At 61.6% G+C, this 23,937-nt stretch overlaps 1 protein-coding gene across 1 annotated transcript; it reads right to left on the bottom strand.

The window, feature by feature from the left end:
- Positions 1 to 1,368: 1,368 nt before the first annotated feature.
- LOC138683054 (syntaxin-1B) lies at positions 1,369 to 20,990 on the bottom strand. Its single transcript, XM_069774598.1, has 10 exons — positions 20,940 to 20,990; positions 13,222 to 13,296; positions 7,647 to 7,746; positions 5,981 to 6,055; positions 5,600 to 5,673; positions 5,391 to 5,499; positions 5,212 to 5,285; positions 4,716 to 4,853; positions 2,368 to 2,478; positions 1,369 to 2,190 (listed from the first exon to the last, which is right to left on the bottom strand). Exons 1-10 carry the CDS (start codon positions 20,967 to 20,969, stop codon positions 2,110 to 2,112), a joined length of 867 nt encoding a protein of 288 aa, XP_069630699.1. The 5' UTR covers positions 20,970 to 20,990; the 3' UTR covers positions 1,369 to 2,109.
- Between the last annotated feature and the right edge of the window lie 2,947 nt (positions 20,991 to 23,937).

The following is a 23,937-nucleotide window of genomic DNA, read 5'->3' as shown; positions in this document are numbered from 1 at the left end:
TTAACTGTTTGGATGGGTGGTAGTTATCTGGGTGGATGGGCGGTGGTTACCTGGTTGGGCGGTTAACTGTTGGGGTGGTTGGTTAGCTGGCTGGATGGGTGGTGGTTAGCTGGTTAGATGGGTGGTTAGCGGGTTAGTTGGGTGGGTAATGGCATCGCCTCAGGGACGCGGTGGAATGGGCTGGAGTCACCTCTGCCCCCCCTGTGGAACCCCCCATATGACCCATCCCCAGGTCCAGAGAGGAGCAGGGGAGGTCCTCCACCCCACCCCACCCCGGGGCGGGTCAACCCTACCTTACCCAGCAACCACTTCTGGGGTCAACCCGACCCATAAACCCCCGTTTAGGACCAGGCTCACCCCTCACCGGGGTCAGCCTGCCCTGTGACCCCTCTCTGGGGTCAACCCAACCCAACTGTTCCCCAAATCCTTCTCTAGGGTCAACTAAACCTGACCCATGACCCCTCTGGAGGCTCAACCCAACCCATGGCCCCTCCCTAGGGTCAACCCAGTCTGACCCATGACTCTTTTCTAGGGCCAACGTGACCTATAACCCCTTATCTGAGGTCAACCCAACCCAACTGTCCCCTAAATCCTTCTCTAGGGTCATCCAAACTCGACCCATGACTCTTTTCTAGGGTCAACGTGACCCATAACCCCTTACCTGAGGTCAACCCAACCCAATCATCCCCCAAATCCTTCTCTAGGGTCTTCCTAACCCGACCTGTGACCCTTCTTTAGGGTCAACCCAACCCAATCGTCCCCCAAATCTTTCTCTAGGGTCATCCAAACTCGACCCATGACTCTTTTCTAGGGTCAACGTGACCCATAACCCTTTACCTGAGGTCAACCCAACCCAATCATCCCCCAAATCCTTCTCTAGGGTCTTCCTAACCCGACCTGTGACCCTTCTTTAGGGTCAACCCAACCCAATCGTCCCCCAAATCTTTCTCTAGGGTCATCCAAACTCGACCCATGACTCTTTTCTAGGGTCAACGTGACCCATAACCCCTTACCTGAGGTCAACCCAACCCAATCATCCCCCAAATCCTTCTCTAGGGTCTTCCTAACCCGACCTGTGACCCTTCTTTAGGGTCAACCCAACCCAATCGTCCCCCAAATCTTTCTCTAGGGTCATCCAAACCCAACCCATGACTCTTTCTAGGGTCAACGTGACCCATAACCCTTTACCTGAGGTCAACCCAACCCAATCATCCCCCAAATCCTTCTCTAGGGTCTTCCTAACCTGACCTGTGACCCTTCTTTAGGGTCAACCCAACCCAATCGTCCCCCAAATCTTTCTCTAGGGTCATCCAAACCCGACCCATGACTCTTTTCTAGGGTCAACGTGACCTATAACCCTTTATCTGAGGTCAACCCAACCCAATCGTCCCCCAAATCCTTCTCTAGGCTCAACCAAACCTGACCCGTGACCCTTCTTTAGGGTCAACCCAACCCAACCGTCCCCCAAATCCTTCTCTAGGGTCAACCAAACCCGACCCATAAACCCTCTTGAGGGCCAACCTGATCTGTGGACCTATCTTTAGGGTCAACCTAGACCCATGACCCCTCTCTGGGGTCAACCCAACCCAACTGCTCCCATAATCACTCCCTAGGCTCAACCCATGACCCCCCTCGAGTTTCAAGCCCCGCCCACGCCCCCCCCCAGGACCCTCCTTCTCTGCTCACCCTGACCCCCACCCTTCTCTGGGACCCCCTTGACCCATCTGCCCCCCCCCCCCCCCAGGTACGTCCCCGTCCCCTCCCCCGCCAAGCACAGCGCATGGATGGGCGATGGTGGTGGGACTGGTTTCGGAAGGGGGGAGGGGCGGGAACAAGAAGCGGGGAGGACCCAAGCATCCGGGGAAGGGGATGATGGGATGGATGGAGGCCGACGAGCTGCTTAGATTTGCTGGCCCCGGGGCCGGGCCGGACCGCTCTGGTCCGCTGGGGGCGGCGGGTGATTGGACCACGTGCTGTTATGTCCGTTCGCATGAACAATTGTCTCTTAATTTATTCTGATTCTCGCTTATGTGGTTATTCTCATTACCGGGAGGGGGGAGGAGGGGGGGGGGGGCGTTAATTACTGCCGCGGGGGCGCACCAGGGGGCCCTACAAGCCCAACGTGCCCCCGATGGAGGAGGCCAAGACCACCCCCAGCACCACGCAACAAATTATGATCATAATTTTCTTCTACGTTACCCCCCCCCCCCAAAAAAAAAAAAAAATTAAAATAAATGACATCCGGGCAGCACGGGGAGGAGAAAGGAGAGAAGAGAGGAACGTTACGGAGCAGGAGAAACCCCCTCGCGTTGAGGACCCAGATATCCGGGCTCCCGCCCCGCCCTCCTGCCCCACCCCATCACTCACCCTCCGGGCTTTGCTCTGGTACTTTACGGCTTTTTTGGTGTCCGACACGGCTCGTTCCACGTAGTCGACCGAGTGTTCCACGTTGTACTCGATGCGGTCGATCATCTCGCCCTGAGAGGCAGAACTGGACCCTGAGCCGCGTGTCCCATCTTTGGGGTGGGGCTGGCACCCCAGGGCACCCACCCCGGCACCTAGGATGGGGGCTCGATCGGTTCTAGGTGGTTCAACGGTGTCTTGGTGGGCTCAAGAGCTTTCGATGGCATCGAGGTGAGCCAACAAGCCCTAATGATGGCTTTTGGTGGGTTCTAGGTGACCCTTGGTGGGATCAAGAGTTTCTGATGGCGCCCAGGCAGGGCAATGAACACTAAATATGGGGTTTGGTGGGTTCTAGGTGACCCTTGGTGGGATCAAGAGTTTTTGAGGGCGTCCAGGTGAGCCAATACACACTAAATATAGGGTTAGGTGGGTTCTAGGTGACCCTTGGTGGGATCAAGAGTTTCTGATGGTGCCCAGTTGGGCCAATGAACACCAAATATGGGGTTTGGTGGGTTCTAGGTGACCCTAGGTGGGCTCAAGAGCTCTCAATGGCATCGAGGTGAGCCAACAAGCCCTAATGATGGCTTTTGGTGGGTTCTAGGTGACCCTTGGTGGGATCAAGAGTTTCTGATGGCGCCCAGGCGGGCCCATGAACACTAAATATGGGGTTTGGTGGGTTCTAGGTGACCCTTGGTGGGCTCAAGAGCTTTTGATGGCATCGAGGTGAGCCAACAAGCCCTAATGATGGCTTTTGGTGGGTTCTAGGTGACCCTTGGTGGGATCAAGAGTTTCTGATGGTGCCCAGGCAGGCCAATGAACACTAAATATGGGCTTTAGCGGGTTGTAGGTGACCCTAGGTGGGCTCAAGAGCTTTCAATGGCATCGAGGTGAGCCAACAAGCCCTAATGATGGCTTTTGGTGGGCTCTAGGTGACCCTAGGTGGGCTCAAGAGTCTTTGAGGGCATCCAGGTGAGCCAATGAACTCTAAATACGGGGTTTGGTGGGTTCTAGGTGACCCTTGGTGGGCTCAAGAGTTTCTGATGGCATCCAGGTGGGCCAATGAACACTAACTATGGGGTTTGGTGGGTTCTAGGTGACCCTTGGTGGGCTCAAGAGCTTTCAATGGCATCAAGGTGAGCCAACAAGCCCTAATGATGGCTTTTGGTGGGTTCTAGGTGTCCCTCGGTGGGCTCAAGAGTTTCTGATGGCACCAAGGTGAGCGAATGAACACTAAATATGGGGTTTGGTGGGTTCTAGGTGACCCTTTGTGGGCTCAGGAGTTTCTGATGGCATCCAGGCGGGCCAATGAACACTAAATATGGGGTTTGGTGGGTTCTAGGTGACCCTTGGTGGGCTCAAGAGTTTCTGATAGCGCCCAGGCGGGCCCATGAACACTAAATATGGGGTTTGGTGGGTTCTAGGTGACCCTTGGTGGGCTCAAGAGCTTTTGATGGCATCGAGGTGAGCCAACAAGCCCTAATGATGGCTTTTGGTGGGTTCTAGGTGACCCTTGGTGGGATCAAGAGTTTCTGATGGTGCCCAGGCAGGCCAATGAACACTAAATATGGGCTTTAGCGGGTTGTAGGTGACCCTAGGTGGGCTCAAGAGCTTTCAATGGCATCGAGGTGAGCCAACAAGCCCTAATGATGGCTTTTGGTGGGTTCTAGGTGACCCTTGGTGGGCTCAAGAGTTTCTGATGGCATCCAGGTGGGCCAATGAACACTAAATATGGGGTTTGGTGGGTTCTAGGTGACCCTTTGTGGGCTCAGGAGTTTCTGATGGCATCCAGGCGGGCCAATGAACACTAAATATGCGGTTTGGTGGGTTCTAGGTGACCCTTGGTGGGCTCAAGAGTTTCTGATGGTGCCCAGGCAGGCTAATGAACGCTAAATATGGGGTTTGGTGGGTTTTGGGTGACTCTAGGTGGGCTCAAGAGTTTTTGAGGGCATCCAGGTGAGCCAACAAGCCCTAATGATGGCTTTTGGTGGGTTCTAGGTGACCCTTGGTGGGATCAAGAGTTTCTGATGGCATCCAGGTGAGCCAATGAACACTAAATATGGGGTTTGGTGGGTTCTAGGTGACCCAATCGTCTCTTGGCGGGCTTGAGAGCTTTTGATCATGGGTTCTGGATGATCCCGTGAGCTCTGGAAGTTTCAACAGGCTCTGGAAGATCCAACGATCTCTCAAATGTTGTTTCTCAGTGGGAGGGAGGGATCCACGGGATCCGGTACCTCGCTGGGGGCTTTGTGCAGGTCTTCAACCCCAACGCGGGAAGAGTCCGAGCCCTCCCTCCGTCCCTCGCCCGCCCCTACCTGGCTCTCCACCAGCATCGCCATGTCCACAAACATGTCGTGCAGCTCCCGGATGCTCGTTTCCAGCTTTATGATCTCGTTGTGTCGCGTCTCGATCTCGTTCAGGGCCTGTTTGGTCATCTGCGAGTCCATTTTGATCTGGTGGGAGAGAGGGGAGTCGGGTGGGAACGTCGGGTGGGGGTCCTCGGGCTCGAGATGATCCAAAGTACCCCAGCGGGTCATAGGCAACCTCACGGTTTCTAGGTCGTGCAACGATTCGGGGCATCTCCTTGGGTTCTAGGTGACCTAACGGGTTCCGGGTGACCCAATGGGCACCCAGGTCCCTCAAAAAGCCCCGAGGGGCTCCAGGGCACCTGCTGGTTTTCAAGTGACGCAAAAGCCGGTTGGGGCGTCTCATTAGCCCCTGCTCCGGCTTCGTTGGGTTCTAGGCGCCCCATTGGGCGCCGGGGGGGCCTCCAAGGGTTCTTGACCGCGGGGGCAGAGAGACCTCACTTACGTCATCCGTGAAGATGGCCAACTTCCCGCTCTCCAGCATGTCCTCCAGCTCCTCGTTGGTGGTGGTCCGGCCGGCTGCGGAAAGAGGGGCGGTGACAGGTGACACCCCACCCCCCCCCCGCCCAAAACCCCAATTCCGGCGTTTTCTCTGCCCCGCCCTCGCCGGTTGCCGCGACCTACTGATCTCCAGCTGTCTCTGGATCCTGTCCTTGCACCGGTCGCGGTACTTGGACTGGGTGGCGTTGTACTCCGTCATCACCTCCACGAACTTGCGGGACAGCGTCGAGTGCTGGGGGGGGGACGTGGGGATGGACACGGCGTGGGCGGGGGACCTCGCGCCGGTGGCCACCAAGAAGAAGGAGGAGGAAGAAGAGGAGGAGGAGGGATACCTGCGTTTTCCGGATGCGTAAGTCGGCCGAGGAGCGGTTCAGACCTTCCTCCTGCTCGATGCTCTGCTCGATGGCTGCAGGAGAAAACGGCGTGACATCTCCTTCCACCGCCGACCTCCTCCTCCTCCAGGGTGCGGTTGGCCACCCTTTCTCCGTTCCGGCCGCCACGCCAAGATGGCCGCCGCAACGGCGGGCGGCCAAGATGGTGGTCCCGGCCAAGGCGACCGCCCCCGAGGTGGCCACCACCCTCATGCGGGTCAAGCCCAAGGCGGCCACCCTCCGAGACGAGCACCCCGAGGTGGCCACCTCCATCCCGCAGGTCACCCCAAGGTGGTCAACCCCCTTGAGTGGATCAGCCCAAGATGGCCGCCGCCGGGTCACCTTTCAACTTGGAGCGCACTTTGTTCGCCGTCTTCTTGATGTCGGCCGTGAGGTCCTCCAGCTCCTGCTTCGTCTCTGGGGAGCGGGGAGGTGTCACGCCCCTTCCACCCCACGTGTGTCCCTGGTGTCCCTCCATCCCACGTGTCCCCGGTTCCTGGTGTCCCTCCATCCCACGTGTCCCCCGTGGTGTCCCCGGTTCCTGCTGTCCCTCCATCCCACGTGTCCCCCATGGCGTCCCTAGCTCCTGGTGTCCCTCCATCCCACGTGTGCCCGGTTCCTGGTGTCCCTCCATCCCACGTGTCCCCGGTTCCTGGTGTCCCTCCATCTCATGTGTCCCTGGTTCCTGGTGTCCCTCCATCCCACGTGTCCCCGGTTCCTGGTGTCCCTCCATCTCACGTGTCCCTGGTGTTCCTCCATCCCACGTGTCCCCCATGGCGTCCCCGGTTCCTGGTGTCCCTCCATCCCACGTGTCCCTGGTTCCTGGTATCCATCCCTCCATCTCACGTGTCCCTGGTGTCCCTCCATCCCACGTGTCCCTGGTTCCTGGTGTCCCTCCATCCTGCACGTGTCCCTGGTTCCTGGTGTCCCTCCATCCCACGTGTCCCTGGTTCCTGGTGTCCCTCTATCTCACGTGTACCTCCATCTCACATGTCCCCGGTTCCTGGTGTCCCTCCATCCCACGTGTCCCCGGTTCCTGGTATCCATCCCTCCATCTCACGTGTCCCTGGTGTCCCTCCATCCCACGTGTCCCCCATGGCGTCGCCAGTTCCTGGTGTCCCTCCATCCCACGTGTCCCCGGTTCCTGGTATCCATCCCTCCATCTCACGTGTCCCTGGTGTCCCCCCATCCCACGTGTCCCCGGTTCCTGGTGTCCCTCTATCCCACGTGTCCCTGGTATCCCTCCATCCAATGTGTCCCTGGTTCCTGGTGTCCCTCCATCCCACACGTGTCCCTGGTGTCCCTCCATCCCACACGTGTCCCTGGTTCCTGGTGTCCCTCCATCCCACACGTGTCCCTGGTTCCTGGTGTCCCTCCATCCCACGTGTCCCTGGTTCCTGGTGTCCCTCTATCTCACGTGTACCTCCATCCCACGTGTCCCCAGTTCCTGGTATCCATCCCTCCATCTCACGTGTCCCTGGTGTCCCTCCATCCCACGTGTCCCCCATGGCGTCCCTGGTTCCTGGTGTCCCTCCATCCCACGTGTCCCCGGTTCCTGGTATCCATCCCTCCATCCCACGTGTCCCTGGTGTCCCTCCATCCCACGTGTCCCCCATGGCGTCCCTGGTTCCTGGTGTCCCTCCATCCCACATGTCCCTGGTTCCTGGTATCCATCCGTCCATCTCACGTGTCCCTGGTGTCCCCCCATCCCACGTGTCCCCGGTCCCTGGTGTCCCTCCATCCCACGTGTCCCTGGTTCCTGGTGTCCCTCCATCCCACGTGTCCTGGTGTCCCTCCATCCCACGTGTCCCTGGTTCCTGGTGTCCCTCCATCCTACGTGTCCTGGTGTCCCTCCATCCCACGTGTCCCCGGTTCCTGGTGTCCCTCCATCCTACGTGTCCTGGTGTCCCTCCATCCCACGTGTCCCCGGTTCCCGGTGTCCCCCCGCCCCACGCGTGTCCCCCCCCCACCCCGCGTGTCCCCCCCGTCCCGCCCCGTCCCCACTCACTCTCGTCGGGGTTGGGGGCGGCCAGGATGGCGCTGTGCTGCTTCTTCACCTGCTCCACGTCTTCCGACAGCTTCTCGATGCAGCCCCGGATCTCCTCCACCTGAACGGGGGTTTGGGGCGGGGCACGGGGCGGGGCACGAGGGGCGGGGCGGATACCGGGGGGCGGGGCACAGGAGACACGGGGGGACACGGTGTGGGGGGGGGGGGGAGAAGTTGAGGGACACAGTGCGGTGCCTTGGTCCTATAGGGAGTGGGGGGGGGTTGGGGGGGTCAGGGGGTCCTATAGGGTGTCTTGGGGTTCTATGGGGGGTTTTGGGGTCCTATGGGGGGGTCTGGGGGTCCTATGGGGGGGTTTTGGGGGTCCTGGGAGGGGTCTGGGGGTTCTAGGGGGGGCCTTGGGGGTCCTATGGGGGGTCTTGAGGTTCTATAGGGGGTTTTGGGGGTTCTGGGGCGGGTCAGGGGGTGCTATAGGGTGTCTTGGGGTTCTATGGGGGGGTTTTGGGGGTCCTATGGGGGGTCTGGGGTTTCTACAGGGGGTCTTGGGGTCCTATGGGGGGGTTTGGGGGTCCTATGGGGGGTCTGGGGTTTCTATGGGGGGTCTTGGGGTCCTATGGGGGGGTTTTGGGGGTCCTATGGGGGGTCTGGGGTTTCTATGGGGGGTCTTGGGGTCCTATGGGGGGGTTTGGGGGTCCTATGGGGGTCTTATAGGGGGTCCTATAGGGGGTTTTGGGGGTCCTATGGGGGGTCTTACAGGGGGTCCTATGAGGGGTTTTGGGGGTCCTATGGGGGGCTTTGGGGGTCCTGGGAGGGGTCTGGGGTTTCTATAGGGGGTCTTGGGGTCCTATGGGGGGGTTTTGGGGGTCCTATGGGGGGTCTGGGGTTTCTATGGGGGGTCTTGGGGTCCTATGGGGGGGTTTTGGGGGTCCTATGGGGGGTCTGCGGTTTCTATGGGGGGTCTTGGGGTCCTATGGGGGGGTTTGGGGGTCCTATGGGGGTCTTATAGGGGGTCCTATAGGGGGTTTTGGGGGTCCTATGGGGGGTCTTATAGGGGGTCCTATGGGGGGTTTTGGGGGTCCTATGGGGGGGTCTGGGGTTTCTGTAGGGGGTCTTGTGGTCCTATGGAGGGTCTTATAGGGGGTCCTATGGGGGGGTTTGGGCACCCTATGGGGGGGGGTGGGGGTTCTATGAGGGGGGCTGGGGTTTCTATAGGGGGTCTGGGGGTCCTATGGGGGGTTTTGGGGGTCCTATGGGGGGTCTTATAGGGGGTCCTATAGGGGGTTTTGGAGGTCCTATGGGGGGTTTTGGGGGTCCTGGGAGGGGTCTGGGGGTTCTATGGGGGCCTTGGGGGTCCTATGGGGGGTTTTGGGGGTTCTATGGGGGGGTCAGGGGGTCCTATAGGGTGTCTGGGGGTCATATGGGGGGGTCTGGGGGTCCTATAAGGGGGTCTTGGGGTTCTAAAGGGGGTCTGGGGGTCCTATGGGGGGGTCTGGAGGGTCCAATAGGGGGTTCTGGGGGTCATATGGGAGGTCTGGGGGTCCCATGGGGGGTCTTGGGGTTCTATAAGGGGTGAGGGAGTCCTATGGGGGGGTCTGGGGATTCTATGGGGGGTTTGGGGTTCCTATGGGGGGGTCAGAGGGTCCTATGGGGGTTTTGGGGGTTCTATGGGGTATCTGGGGGTCCTAGGGGGGGTCTGGGGGGTCCTATAGAAGGTTCTGGGGATCTATGGGGGGTCTGGGGGTCCTATGGGGGGTCTTGGGGTTCTGTGGGGGGTTTTGGGGGTCCTATGGGGGGGTCTGGGGGTTCTATAGCGGGTTTTGGGGGTCATACGGGGGGTCTGGGGGTCCTCTAGGGGGTCTGGGGGTCCTATGGGGGGCTCTGGGGATCATATGGGGGGGTCTGGGGGTCCTATAGGGGGTCTTGGGGTTCTAAAGGGGATCTGGGGGTCCTATGGGGGTCAGAGGGTCCTGTGGTGTTCCTATGGGGGGTCTGGGGCATCCTATAGGGGTTCAGGGGGTCCTATGGGGGTCTTAAGGGGGTTTTGGGGGTCCTATAGGGGGTCTGGGGGTCCTATGGGGGGTCAGGGGGTTCTTTGGGGGTGTCTTGGTGTCCTATGGGGGGGTCTGGGGGTTCTATGTGGGGGTCTGGGGGTCCTATAGGGGGTTTTGGGGTCCTTTGGTGGGTCAGAGGGTCCTATGGGGGTTTTGAAGGTCCTATGGGGGCGTCTGGGGATTCTATAGGGGGTCTTGTGGTCCTATGGGAGGTCTGGGGGTCCTAAGAGGGTTTTGGGAGATCTAGGGGGGGTCTGGGGTCCTAAAGGGGTTTTGGGGGTTCTATGGGGGGTCAGGGGGTCCTATAGGGTGTCTTGGAGTCCTTTGGGGGATCAGAGGGTGCTATGGGGGTTTTGGGGGTCCTATGGAGGGTCTGGGGATTCTATAGGGGCCCTGGGGTTCCCATGGGGGGGTTAGGGTGTCCTATAGGGGGTCTGGGGGTCCTATGGGGGAGTCAGGGGGTGCTATAAGGGGTCTTGGGGTCCTTTGGGGGGGGTCTGGGGGTCCTATGGGGGGGGTCACAGTGTTCTATGGGGGTTTTGGGGGTCCTATGGGGGGTTGGGGGATTCTGTACGGGGTCTTAGGGTCCTTTGAGGGGGTCAGGGTTTCCTATAGGGGATCAGGGGGTCCTACAGGGATTTTGGGGTCCTATAGGGGGTCAAGGGATCCTATAGGGGGTCAGGGGGTCCTATAGGGGTTCTGGGGGTCCCATGGGGGGGTCAGGGGGTCCTTTGGTGGGTCAGGGGGTCCTTTGGTGGGGTCTGGGGGTCCTATAGGGGGTCTGGGGGTCCTTGGGGGTTTTGGGGTTCCTATTGGGGGGTGAGGGTGTCCTATAGGGGGTCAGGGGATCCTATAGGGGTTTTGGGGTCTTATAGGGGGTCAGGGGGTCCTATAGGGGGTCAGGGGCTCTTGTAGGGGTTTTGGGGGCCCTATAGGGGGGTCAGGGGGTCCTATGGGGGGTCTGGGGATTCTATAGGGGGTCAAGGGGTCCTATAGGTGTTTTGGGGGTCCCGTGGGGTGAGGGGGTCCTATAGGGGGTCAGTGGATCCTACAGGGGTTTTGGGGTCCTATAGCGGGTCAGGGGGTCTTATAAGGGTTCTGGGGGTCCCATGGGGGTGTCAGTGGGTCCTATAGGGGATCAGGGGGTCCTACAGGGCTTTTGGGGTCTTATAGGGGGTCAGGGGGTCTTATAAGGGTTTTGGGGGTCCCATGGGGGGGTCAGGGTGTCCTATAGGGGGTCAGGGGGTCCTTTGGTGGGGTCTGGGGGTCCTATAGGGGGTCTGGGGGTCCTTGGGGGTTTTGGGGTTCCTATTGGGGGGTGAGAGTGTCCTATAGGGGGTCAGGGGGTCCTATAGGGGTTTTGGGGTCCTATAGGGGGTCAGGGGGTCCTATAGGGGGTCAGGGGGTCTTATAGGGGTTTTGGGGGCCCTATAGGGGGGTCAGGGGGTCCTATGGGGGGTCTGGGGATTCTATAGGGGGTCAAGGGGTCCTATAGGTGTTTTGGGGGTCCCGTGGGGTGAGGGGGTCCTATAGGGGGTCAGGGGGTCCCATGGGGGGGTCAGGGGGTCCTATAGGGGGTCAGGGGGTCTTATAGGGGTTTTGGGGGTCCCATGGGGGGGTCAGGGTGTCCTATAGGGGGTCAGGGGGTCCTATAGGGGGTCAGGGGGTCTTATAGGGGTTCTGGGGGTCCCATGGGGGGGTCAGGGTGTCCTATAGGGGGTCAGGGGGTCCCATGGGGGGGTCAGGGTGTCCTATAGGGGTTCTGGGGGTCCCATGGGGGGGTCAGGGGGTCTTATAGGGGTTCTGGGGGTCCCATGGGGGGGTCAGGGTGTCCTATAGGGGGTCAGGGGGTCTTATAGGGGTTTTGGGGGTCCCATGGGGGGGTCAGGGTGTCCTATAGGGGGTCAGGGGGTCCCATGGGGGGGTCAGGGTGTCCTATAGGGGTCAGGGGGTCCTATAGGGGGTCAGGGGGTCTTATAGGGGTTCTGGGGGTCCCATGGGGGGGTCAGGGTGTCCTATAGGGGGTCAGGGGGTCTTATAGGGGGTCAGGGGGTCCCATGGGGGGGTCAGGGTGTCCTATAGGGGTTCTGGGGGTCCCATGGGGGGGTCAGGGGGTCTTATAGGGGTTCTGGGGGTCCCATGGGGGGGTCAGGGTGTCCTATAGGGGGTCAGGGGGTCTTATAGGGGGTCAGGGGGTCCCATGGGGGGGTCAGGGTGTCCTATAGGGGGTCAGGGGGTCCCATGGGGGGGTCAGGGTGTCCTATAGGGGTCAGGGTGTCCTATAGGGGGTCAGGGGGTCTTATAGGGGTTCTGGGGGTCCCATGGGGGGGTCAGGGTGTCCTATAGGGGGTCAGGGGGTCCTTTGGTGGGGTCTGGGGGTCCTATAGGGGGTCTGGGGGTCCTTGGGGGTTTTGGGGTTCCTATTGGGGGGTGAGAGTGTCCTATAGGGGGTCAGGGGGTCCTATAGGGGTTTTGGGGTCCTATAGGGGGTCAGGGGGTCCTATAGGGGGTCAGGGGGTCTTATAGGGGTTTTGGGGGCCCTATAGGGGGGTCAGGGGGTCCTATGGGGGGTCTGGGGATTCTATAGGGGGTCAAGGGGTCCTATAGGTGTTTTGGGGGTCCCGTGGGGTGAGGGGGTCCCATGGGGGGGTCAGGGGGTCCTATAGGGGGTCAGGGGGTCTTATAGGGGTTTTGGGGGTCCCATGGGGGGGTCAGGGTGTCCTATAGGGGGTCAGGGGGTCCTATAGGGGGTCAGGGGGTCTTATAGGGGTTCTGGGGGTCCCATGGGGGGGTCAGGGTGTCCTATAGGGGGTCAGGGGGTCCCATGGGGGGGTCAGGGTGTCCTATAGGGGTTCTGGGGGTCCCATGGGGGGGTCAGGGGGTCTTATAGGGGTTCTGGGGGTCCCATGGGGGGGTCAGGGTGTCCTATAGGGGGTCAGGGGGTCTTATAGGGGTTTTGGGGGTCCCATGGGGGGGTCAGGGGGTCCCATGGGGGGGTCAGGGTGTCCTATAGGGGTCAGGGGGTCCTATAGGGGGTCAGGGGGTCTTATAGGGGTTCTGGGGGTCCCATGGGGGGGTCAGGGTGTCCTATAGGGGGTCAGGGGGTCTTATAGGGGTTTTGGGGGTCCCATGGGGGGGTCAGGGTGTCCTATAGGGGGTCAGGGGGTCCCATGGGGGGGTCAGGGTGTCCTATAGGGGTCAGGGGGTCCTATAGGGGGTCAGGGGGTCTTATAGGGGTTCTGGGGGTCCCATGGGGGGTCAGGGTGTCCTATAGGGGGTCAGGGGGTCCCATGGGGGGGTCAGGGTGTCCTATAGGGGGTCAGGGGGTCCCATGGGGGGGTCAGGGGGTCTTATAGGGGGTCAGGGGGTCCCATGGGGGGGTCAGGGTGTCCTATAGGGGGTCAGGGGGTCCTATAGGGGATCAGGGGGTGTTATAGGGGTTCTGGGGGTCCCATGGGGGGGTCAGGGTGTCCTATAGGGGTCAGGGGGTCCTATAGGGGGTCCCTTTCGGTTTTGGGGGTCCCGACCTGCTCGAAGAACTCGTCCATGAAGTGGTCGCGGTCGACGTGGACGACCTCGTCCTCATCGTCGCTGTCCTTCGCCTGGGGGGGCAAAGGGACCCCCCAGTTGGCAAACGGGGGGGGGGGGGGGCTGCGCTCCCATTGGCTGCCTCGGCGCCGGCCCCTCCCCTTGCTCGTTTGCATACGGGGGGGGTGGTGCTGGGAGAGCCCCCCCCCTCCCGGGGGGGGGGGGGGGGGGGGCGAAGGCCATTGGCCGTCGGTCGCCCGCCCCTCGCTCGCGATTGGGTGAGGGCTGGGAGGCGTCGGCGCGGCCTGAGGCCTTCCCATTGGCCCGCCTCGTTTGCATAAATGCATGGGCATTTGCATGCATTCACGCTCGTTTGCAGAAATGCGCGCTCGTTTGCGTGAAAGCGCACCCACCCCCTATGCTCATTTGCATAAATGCACGCTCATTTGCATACAAGAGCGCTCGTTTGCGTGAAAGCACACCCACCCTCATGCTCATTTGCATAAATGCACGCTCATTTGCATACAAGAGTGCTCATTTGCATGAAAGCACACATCCCCTGCTCTCGTTTGCATAAAAGCACGCTCATTTGCATACACACACGCTCATTTGCATAAAAGCACACATCCCCCCTTGCCTTCCCGTTAAACCTGCCTGGCCCCCATTTGCATAAGCCAATCAAGCGGCGTCTCGTTAGCATAGCCCCGCCCCCCTGCACCACAGCCCACCCTCAGGCCATTGGCTCCCCTCACAGCTGATTTGCATAAAGAACCCCTCCCCTCTCCCCGTGCCCTCTGCTGCTGCCTCCCCATTGGCCGCCGGCTCCCCACCCTCATTTGCATGCGGCGGCTCTCCCGGCAACTCATTGGCCTCGTTTGCATAGGGGGCGGGGCCACCCGAGGGGGTCCCCGCAGCCCATTGGCTGATCCCCCTGGCAGAGGCCCCGCCCCTTGCGGGGGTCCAGGGGACCCCCCCACGTGTCACCCCACGGCGACCCACGGCGACCCACAGCACCCTATAGCGACCTATAGCGACCCTATAGCGACCCCATAGCAACCCATAGCGACCCATAGCGACCCATAGCACCCTATAGCGACCTATAGCGACCCTATAGCAACCCCATAGCGACCCATAGCGACCCATAGCATCCTATAGCGACCTATAGTGACCCTATAGCGACCCCATAGCAACCTATAGCGACCCATAGCAACCTATAGCGACCCATAGCGACCCATAGCACCCTATAGCAACCTATAGCGACCTATAGTGACCCATAGTGACCCTATAGCAACCCACAGCGACCCTATAGCAACCCCATAGCGACCTATAGCGACCCCATAGCGACCCATAGCACCCTATAGTGACCCATAGCGACCCATAGCACCCTATAGCGACCTATAGCAACCCACACGGCGACCCACAGCGACCCACGGCGACCTATAGTGTGACCCACGGCGACCCATAGTGACCCACAGCACCCACCTACAGCACCCCCGCTGCACCCCATAGCACCCTATAGCGACCCATAGCACCCTATAGTGACCCATAGCGACCCACAGCGACCCATAGCAACCCACAGCACCCCATAGCACCCCATAGCGACCCATAGCACCCACCTATGGCACCCCCAGTGCACCCCACAGCACCCTATAGCGACCCACAGCACCCCATAGCGACCCATAGCACCCACCTATGGCACCCCCAGTGCACCCCACAGTGACCCATAGTGACCCATAGCACCCTATAGCGACCCATAGCACCCACCTATGGCACCCCCAGTGCACCTCACAGCACCCTATAGCGACCCACAGCACCCCATAGCGACCCATAGCACCCACCTATGGCACCCCACAGCACCCCATAGTGAGCCACAGCACCCTATAGTGACCCATAGCGACCCATAGCGACCCATAGCACCCACCTATGGCACCCCCAGTGCACCCCACAGCACCCCACAGCACCCCATAGCACCCTATAGTGACCCACAGCACCCTATAGCACCCAATAGCGACCCATAGCACCCACCTATGGCACCCCCAGTGCACCTCACAGCACCCTATAGCGACCCACAGCACCCCATAGCGACCCATAGCACCCACCTATGGCACCCCACAGCACCCCATAGTGAGCCACAGCACCCTATAGAGACCCATAGCAACCCCCAGCACCCCATAGCGACCCATAGCGACCCATAGCGACCCATAGCACCCACCTATGGCACCCCCAGTGCACCCCACAGCGACCCACAGCACCCCATAGCACCCTATAGTGACCCACAGCACCCTATAGCACCCAATAGCGACCCATAGCACCCACCTATGGCACCCCCAGTGCACCTCACAGCACCCTATAGCGACCCACAGCACCCCATAGCGACCCATAGCACCCACCTATGGCACCCCACAGCACCCCATAGTGAGCCACAGCACCCTATAGAGACCCATAGCAACCCCCAGCACCCCATAGCGACCCATAGCGACCCATAGCGACCCATAGCACCCACCTATGGCACCCCCAGTGCACCCCACAGCACCCCACAGCACCCCATAGCACCCTATAGTGACCCACAGCACCCTATAGCACCCAATAGCGACCCATAGCACCCACCTATGGCACCCCCAGTGCACCTCACAGCACCCTATAGCGACCCACAGCACCCCATAGCGACCCATAGCACCCACCTATGGCACCCCACAGCACCCCATAGTGAGCCACAGCACCCTATAGAGACCCATAGCAACCCCCAGCACCCCATAGCGACCCATAGCGACCCATAGCGACCCATAGCACCCACCTATGGCACCCCCAGTGCACCCCACAGCGACCCACAGCACCCCATAGCACCCTATAGTGACCCACAGCACCCTATAGCACCCAATAGCGACCCATAGCACCCACCTATGGCACCCCCAGTGCACCTCACAGCACCCTATAGCGACCCACAGCACCCCATAGCGACCCATAGCACCCACCTATGGCACCCCACAGCACCCCATAGTGAGCCACAGCACCCTATAGAGACCCATAGCAACCCCCAGCACCCCATAGCGACCCATAGCGACCCATAGCGACCCATAGCACCCACCTATGGCACCCCCAGTGCACCCCACAGCACCCCACAGCACCCCATAGCACCCTATAGTGACCCACAGCACCCTATAGCACCCAATAGCGACCCATAGCACCCACCTATGGCACCCCCAGTGCACCTCACAGCACCCTATAGCGACCCACAGCACCCCATAGCGACCCATAGCACCCACCTATGGCACCCCACAGCACCCCATAGTGAGCCACAGCACCCTATAGAGACCCATAGCAACCCCCAGCACCCCATAGCGACCCATAGCGACCCATAGCGACCCATAGCACCCACCTATGGCACCCCCAGTGCACCCCACAGCGACCCACAGCACCCCATAGCACCCTATAGTGACCCACAGCACCCTATAGCACCCAATAGTGACCCATAGCACCCACCTATGGCACCCCCAGTGCACCCCACAGCACCCTATAGCGACCCACAGCACCCTATAGTGACCCATAGCGACCCACAGCACCCCATAGCGACCTATAGCACCCACCTATGGCACCCCACAGCGACCCACAGCACCCCATAGCACCCTATAGTGACCCACAGCACCCTATAGCACCCAATAGTGACCCATAGCACCCACCTATGGCACCCCCAGTGCACCTCACAGCACCCTATAGCGACCCACAGCACCCTATAGTGACCCATAGCGACCCATAGCGACCCACAGCACCCCATAGCACCCCATAGCGACCCATAGCGACCCATAGCACCCACCTATGGCACCCCCACTGCACCCCACAGCACCCCACAGCACCCCATAGCACCCTATAGTGACCCACAGCACCCTATAGCACCCAATAGCGACCCATAGCACCCACCTATGGCACCCCCAGTGCACCCCACAGTGACCCATAGTGACCCACAGCACCCTATAGCGACCCATAGCACCCACCTATGGCACCCCCAGTGCACCTCACAGCACCCTATAGCGACCCACAGCACCCTATAGCGACCCATAGCACCCACCTATGGCACCCCACAGCACCCCATAGTGAGCCACAGCACCCTATAGTGACCCATAGCGACCCATAGCGACCCATAGCGACCCATAGCACCCACCTATGGCACCCCCAGTGCACCCCACAGCACCCTATAGCGACCCACAGCACCCTATAGCGACCCATAGCACCCACCTATGGCACCCCACAGCACCCCATAGTGAGCCACAGCACCCTATAGTGACCCATAGCGACCCATAGCACCCACCTATGGCACCCCCAGTGCACCCCACAGCGACCCATAGCGACCCACAGCGACCCACAGCACCCTATAGTGACCCACAGCACCCCATAGCGACCCACAGCACCCCACAGTACCCCATAGCGACCCATAGTGACCCACAGCACCCCATAGCACCCCATAGTGACCCATAGCACCCACCTATGGCACCCCCAGTGCACCCCACAGCACCCCACAGCACCCCATAGCACCCTATAGTGACCCACAGCACCCTATAGCACCCCATAGTGACCCATAGCACCCACCTATAGCACCCCCAGTGCACCCCACAGCAACCCATAGCGACCCACAGCGACCCACAGCACCCTATAGTGACCCACAGCACCCCACAGTACCCCATAGCGACCCATAGTGACCCACAGCACCCTATAGCACCCCATAGTGACCCATAGCACCCACCTATGGCACCCCCAGTGCACCCCACAGCACCCCACAGCACCCCATAGCACCCTATAGTGACCCACAGCACCCTATAGCACCCAATAGCGACCCATAGCACCCACCTATGGCACCCCACAGCACCCCATAGTGAGCCACAGCACCCTATAGCACCCCATAGTGACCCATAGCACCCACCTATGGCACCCCCAGTGCACCCCACAGTGACCCATAGTGACCCATAGCACCCTATAGCGACCCATAGCACCCACCTATGGCACCCCACAGCACCCCATAGTGAGCCACAGCACCCTATAGCGACCCATAGCGACCCATAGCACCCACCTATGGCACCCCCAGTGCACCCCACAGCACCCCACAGCACCCCATAGCACCCTATAGTGACCCACAGCACCCTATAGCACCCTATAGTGACCCATAGCGACCCATAGCACCCACCTATGGCACCCCACAGCACCCACAGCGACCCACAGCACCCACAGCACCCACAGCACGCTCCGCTGCACCCCACTGACCCCCGCAGCACCCCACTGCAGACCCACAGCACCCCCACATCCCCCCCCAGCACCCCCCAGCACCCACTGCAGAACCCCACAGCACCCACAGCACCCCCCTGCACCCCACTGCAATGCACAGCACCCCACAGCACCCCACAGCGCCCCACAGTGCCCCACAGCACCCACTGCAGCTCCCACAGCACCCCACAGCACCCTCAGCACCCACAGCACCCTCAGCACCCCACAGCACCCCACAGCACCGCACAGCACCCACAGCACTGCACCCTCAGCACCCCACAGCACCCCACAGCACCCTCAGCACCCACAGCACTGCACCCTCAGCACCCCACAGCACCCCATAGCACCCTCAGCACCCCATAGTGCCCCATAGCACCCCACAGCACCCTCAGCACCCTCAGCACTGCACCCTCAGCACCCCATAGCACCCCATAGCACCCCACTGCACCCTCAGCACCCCATAGCACCCCATAGCACCCTCAGCACCCTCAGCACCCCACAGCACCCCATTGCACCCTATAGCACCCTATAGCACCCACTGCAGCTCCCCCAGCACCCCATTGCATCCCCCAGCACCCTCAGCACCCCGTAGTGCCCCACAGCACCCACTGCAGCTCCCCCAGCACCCCCAGCACCCCACAGCACCCACAGCACTGCACCCTCAGCACCCCACTGCATCCCACTGCACCCCCCAGCACCCCCAGCACCCCGCTGCACCCTCAGCACCCACTGCAGCTCCCCCAGCACCCCACAGCACCCTCAGCACCCCACAGCACTCCCAGCACCCCACAGCACCCCACGGCACCCACCGTACCTCCCCCAGCACCCCACAGCACCCACAGCACCCCACTGCATCCCACTGCACCCTCAGCACCCCACAGCACCCACTGCACCCACAGCACCCACTGCACCATCAGCTCCCTCAGCACCCCACAGCACCCCACTGCACCCCGTTGCACCCTCAGCACCCTACAGCACCTACAGCACCCCCAGCACCCCCAGCACCCCCCAGCACCCCCCAGCACCCCATTGCACCCCACTGCACCATCAGCTCCCCCAGCACCCCACTGCACCCTCAGCACCCCCAGCACCCCACAGCACCCACAGCACTGCACCCTCAGCACCCCCCAGCACCCCACTGCACCCACAGCTCCCTCAGCACCCCACAGCATGCACAGCACCCCACAGCACCCCATAGCACCCTCAGCACCCCACAGCACCCCACGGCACCCACCGTACCTCCCCCAGCACCCCACAGCACCCACAGCACCCCACTGCACCCCACTGCACCCCATAACACCCACAGCACCCTCAGCACCCTCAGCACCCCGGTGCAGCTCCCCCAGCACCCCCAGCACCCCGTAGTGCCCCACAGCACCCACTGCAGCTCCCACTGCATCCCGCTGCACCCACAGCACCCTCAGCACCCACAGCACCCCACTGCACCCCCCAGCACCCCATTGCACCATCAGCACCCTCAGCACCCCACTGCACTCACTGCACCCACAGCACCCTCTGCAGCTCCTCCAGCACCCCCAGCACCCTCAGCACCCCACAGCACCCACAGCACAGCACCCTCAGCACCTCACTGCATCCCACTGCACCCACAGCACCCACAGCACCCCACTGCATCCCATAACACCCACAGCACCCCACAGCACCCTCAGCACCCCATTGCATCCCCCAGCACCCCACTGCACCCACAGCACCCTCAGCACCCCACAGCACCCACTGCACCCACAGCACCCTCTGCAGCTCCTCCAGCACCCTCAGCACCCCACAGCACCCACAGCACTGCACCCTCAGCACCCCACAGCACCCACTGCATCCTATTGGACCCCCCAGCACCCCCAGCACCCCATAGCACCCACTGCACCCCATAGCACCCTATAGCACCCCGTAGCACCCCCCACCCCCCATTGCAGCCCCCCCTCCTCCCTCTGCCCCCCCAGCACCCCAAATCCCCCCCAGCACCCCATAGCACCCTATAGCACCCTATAGCACCCCCCACTGCAACCCCCCCTCCCTCCTCCCTCCGCCCCCCCAGCACCCCAAATCCCCCCCATAGCACCCCAAATCCCCCCCCAGCACCCCAAATCCCCCCCCAGCACCCCATAGCACCCCATAGCACCCTATAGCACCCTACAGCACCCTATAGCACCCTATAGCACCCTATAGCACCCCCCACTGCAACCCCCCCCTCCTCCCTCCGCCCCCCCAGCACCCCAAATCCCCCCCAGCACCCCATAGCACCCCCATAGCACCCTATAGCACCCTATAGCACCCTATAGCACCCCCCACTGCAACCCCCCCTCCCTCCTCCCTCCGCCCCCCCAGCACCCCAAATCCCCCCCATAGCACCCCAAATCCCCCCCCAGCACCCCAAATCCCCCCCCAGCGCCCTATAGCACCCTATAGCACCCTATAGCACCCTATAGCACCCATACCCCCCCCCCCCCCAGCTCACGCTGCGGAGCTCCTGGGTCCGGTCCTTCATGGCGGGGGGGGGGGGAAGGGGGGGGGGGAAAAAGGGGAGGGGGTGGGTGGGGTGGGTGGGTGGGGTGGGGGGGGCACCCACTGGGTGGGGGGGGTGGGGCACCCAAAAAAAAAAACCCGCGTCCGGGGGCTGCGGCGGACGGTGGAGGGTGGGGGGGGGGTGGGTGCGCAGAGGGGGCTGCGCCAGGGAGGAGGGGGAGGGGAGGGGCGGGAGGGGGCGGGGCTTGCACGCTCGAGCCGTTGCAGGGATGGTTCTTGCACGCTCGTCGGCCTCGCACGAGTCCTCGCACGCCCGCTCCGCTGCAGGGAGGCTCCTTGCACGAGGCCTTGCACGCTCGCTGCCCTCGCACGGGGCCTTGCACGCTCGCTGCAGTGCAGGGAGGCTGCTTGCACGAGTCTTTGCACGCTCACTCCGTTGCAGGGAGGCTCTTTGCACGCTCGCTGCCCTCACACGGGGCCTTGCACGCTCGCTGCATTGCAGGGATGCTCCTTGCACAAGTCTTTGCACGCTCGCTGCATTGCAAGGACGCTCTTTGCATGCTTGTCGGCCTTGCACGGGGCCTTGCACGCTCGCTGCATTGCAGGGAGGCTGCTTGCACGAGTCCTTGCACGCTCACTACATTGCAGAGACGCTCTTTGCACCTGTCCTTGCACGCCCACTCCCTTGTAGAGATGATTCTTGCACCCTCACTGCCCTTGCACGGGGCCTTGCACGCTCACTCCGTTGCAGAGATGCTCCTTGCACAAGTCTTTGCATGCTCAATCCATTGCAGGGACGCTCTTTGCACGCTCGTCGGCCTTGCACGGGGCCTTGCACGCTCGCTGCATTGCAGGGAGGCTGCTTGCACGAGTCCTTGCACGCTCAATCCGTTGCAGGGAGGCTCCTTGCACGAGTCCTTGCACGCTCGCTGCGTTGCAGGGACGCTTTTTGCACCCATCCTTGCACGCTCGCTGCCCTCGCACGGGGCCTTGCACGCTCGCTGCATTGCAGGGATGCTGCTTGCACGAGTCTTTGCACGCTCACTCCGTTGCAGGGAGGCTCCTTGCACGAGTCCTTGCACGCTCGCTGCGTTGCAGGGATGCTGCTTGCACGAGGCCTTGCATGCTCGCTCTCGCTGCATTGCAGGGATGCTCCTTGCACGAGTCTTTGCACGCTCACTGCGTTGCAAGGATGCTCTTCGCACGCTCGTTGGCCTTGCACGAGTCCTTGCACACTTGCTCCGTTGCAGGGACGCTTCTTGCACGAGTCCTTGCACGCTCACTACATTGCAGGGACGCTCTTTGCACGCTCGTTGGCCTTGCACGGGGCCTTGCACGCTCGCTGCATTGCAGGGATGCTCCTTGCACAAGTCCTTGCAGGCTCACTGCCCTTGCACGAGTACTTACACACTCACTCCATTGCAGGGATGCTCTTTGCACCTGTCCTTGCACACTCAGTCCCTTGCAAGGTTTATTCTTGCACACTCACTGCCCTCGCACGGGGCCTTGCACGCTCACTGCATTGCAGGGATGGTTCTTGCACACTCACTGCCCTTACACGAGTCCTTGCACGCTCACTACATTGCAGAGACGCTCTTTGCACCAGCCCTTGCAGGCTCACTGCCCTTGCACGGCAGCCTGCACACTCAATCCCTTGCAGGGATGCTCCTTGCACGAGTCCTTGCACGCTCACTGCATTGCAGGGATGCTCCTTGCACGCTCACTGCCCTTGCACGAGTCCTTGCACCCTCACTGCATTGCAGGGACGCTTCTTGCACTGGACTTCACACACTCACTCTATTGCAGAGATGCTTCTTGCACGCTCGGTGTCCTTGCACAAGTCTTTGCACACTCGCTGCATTGCAAGGACGCTCTTCGCACGCTCGTCGGCCTTGCACGGGGCCTTGCACGCTCGCTGCATTGCAGGGAGGCTGCTTGCACGGGTCCTTGCACGCTTACTCCATTGTAGGGGTGGTTCTTGCACGCTTGATCCATTGCAGGGATGCTCCTTGCACCAGTCTTTGCACGCTCGCTGCATTGCAGGGACGCTCTTTGCACGCTCGTTGGCCTTGCACGAGTCCTTGCACGCTCGCTCCATTGCAGGGAGGCTGCTTGCACGAGTCTTTGCACGCTCGCTCCGTTGCAGGGACGCTCTTTGCAGGCTCACTGCCCTCGCACGAGACCTTGCACGCTCACTGCATTGCAGGGACGCTTCTTGCACAAGTCCTTGCATGCTTATTGCCCTTGCACGGGTACTTACACACTCACTCCATTGCAGGGATGCTCCTTGCACGAGTCCTTGCACACTCACTCCATTGCAGGGATGCACCTTGCACGCTCACTGCCCTTGCACGGGTGTTTCTTGCATGCTCGCTGCCCTTGCACGAGCCCTTGCACGCTCACTCCATTGCAGGGACACTCCTTGCACTCTCCCTGCCGTTGCACGAGTCCTTGCACGCTCACTGCATTGCAGGGACGCTTCTTGCACCGGACTTTGCACACTCACTCCCTTGCAGGGGTCCTTGCACCCTCCCTGCCCTCGCACGGGTCCTTGCACGCTCCCTGCCCTCGCACGGCTCCTCGCACGCTCCCCCCCCCCCCAGGGCCGCTCCTCGCACGCTTCCCCCCATCTCCTCGCACGAATCCCCGTCACGTGGCTCCTTGCACGCTCACCCCCTCGCTCCCCCCACCCAACCCCAAAGGCCTCGCACGCCGCCCTCGCACGACGACCCCCTCGCACGACGCCCCCCCTCGCACGACTCCCTCGCACGCTCATTTTTCGGGGGGCTGGTTGGGGCTCCCCAAAACCCTGACACCCCCAGCAGACACTGCTCCCCCTCCCCCTCAATGGGAGGACCAAACACAACCTCAAAGGGCGACGCTCTGGTCTCTCTTCCCCCCCTCCTCTCTATGGTTTCCCCCTCCCCCTTTAAAACACCCCCAAGCACTCTATGGTTTGGAGGACTGCGCGGCCAGAGCGGCCGCAGCTC

Source organism: Haliaeetus albicilla, chromosome 30 (genome assembly GCF_947461875.1).
Source record: "Haliaeetus albicilla chromosome 30, bHalAlb1.1, whole genome shotgun sequence".
Lineage (NCBI taxonomy): Eukaryota > Metazoa > Chordata > Aves > Accipitriformes > Accipitridae > Haliaeetus > Haliaeetus albicilla.
Note: the sequence above shows the minus strand (reverse complement) of the source record. Positions and strands in the feature narration are given on the sequence as shown.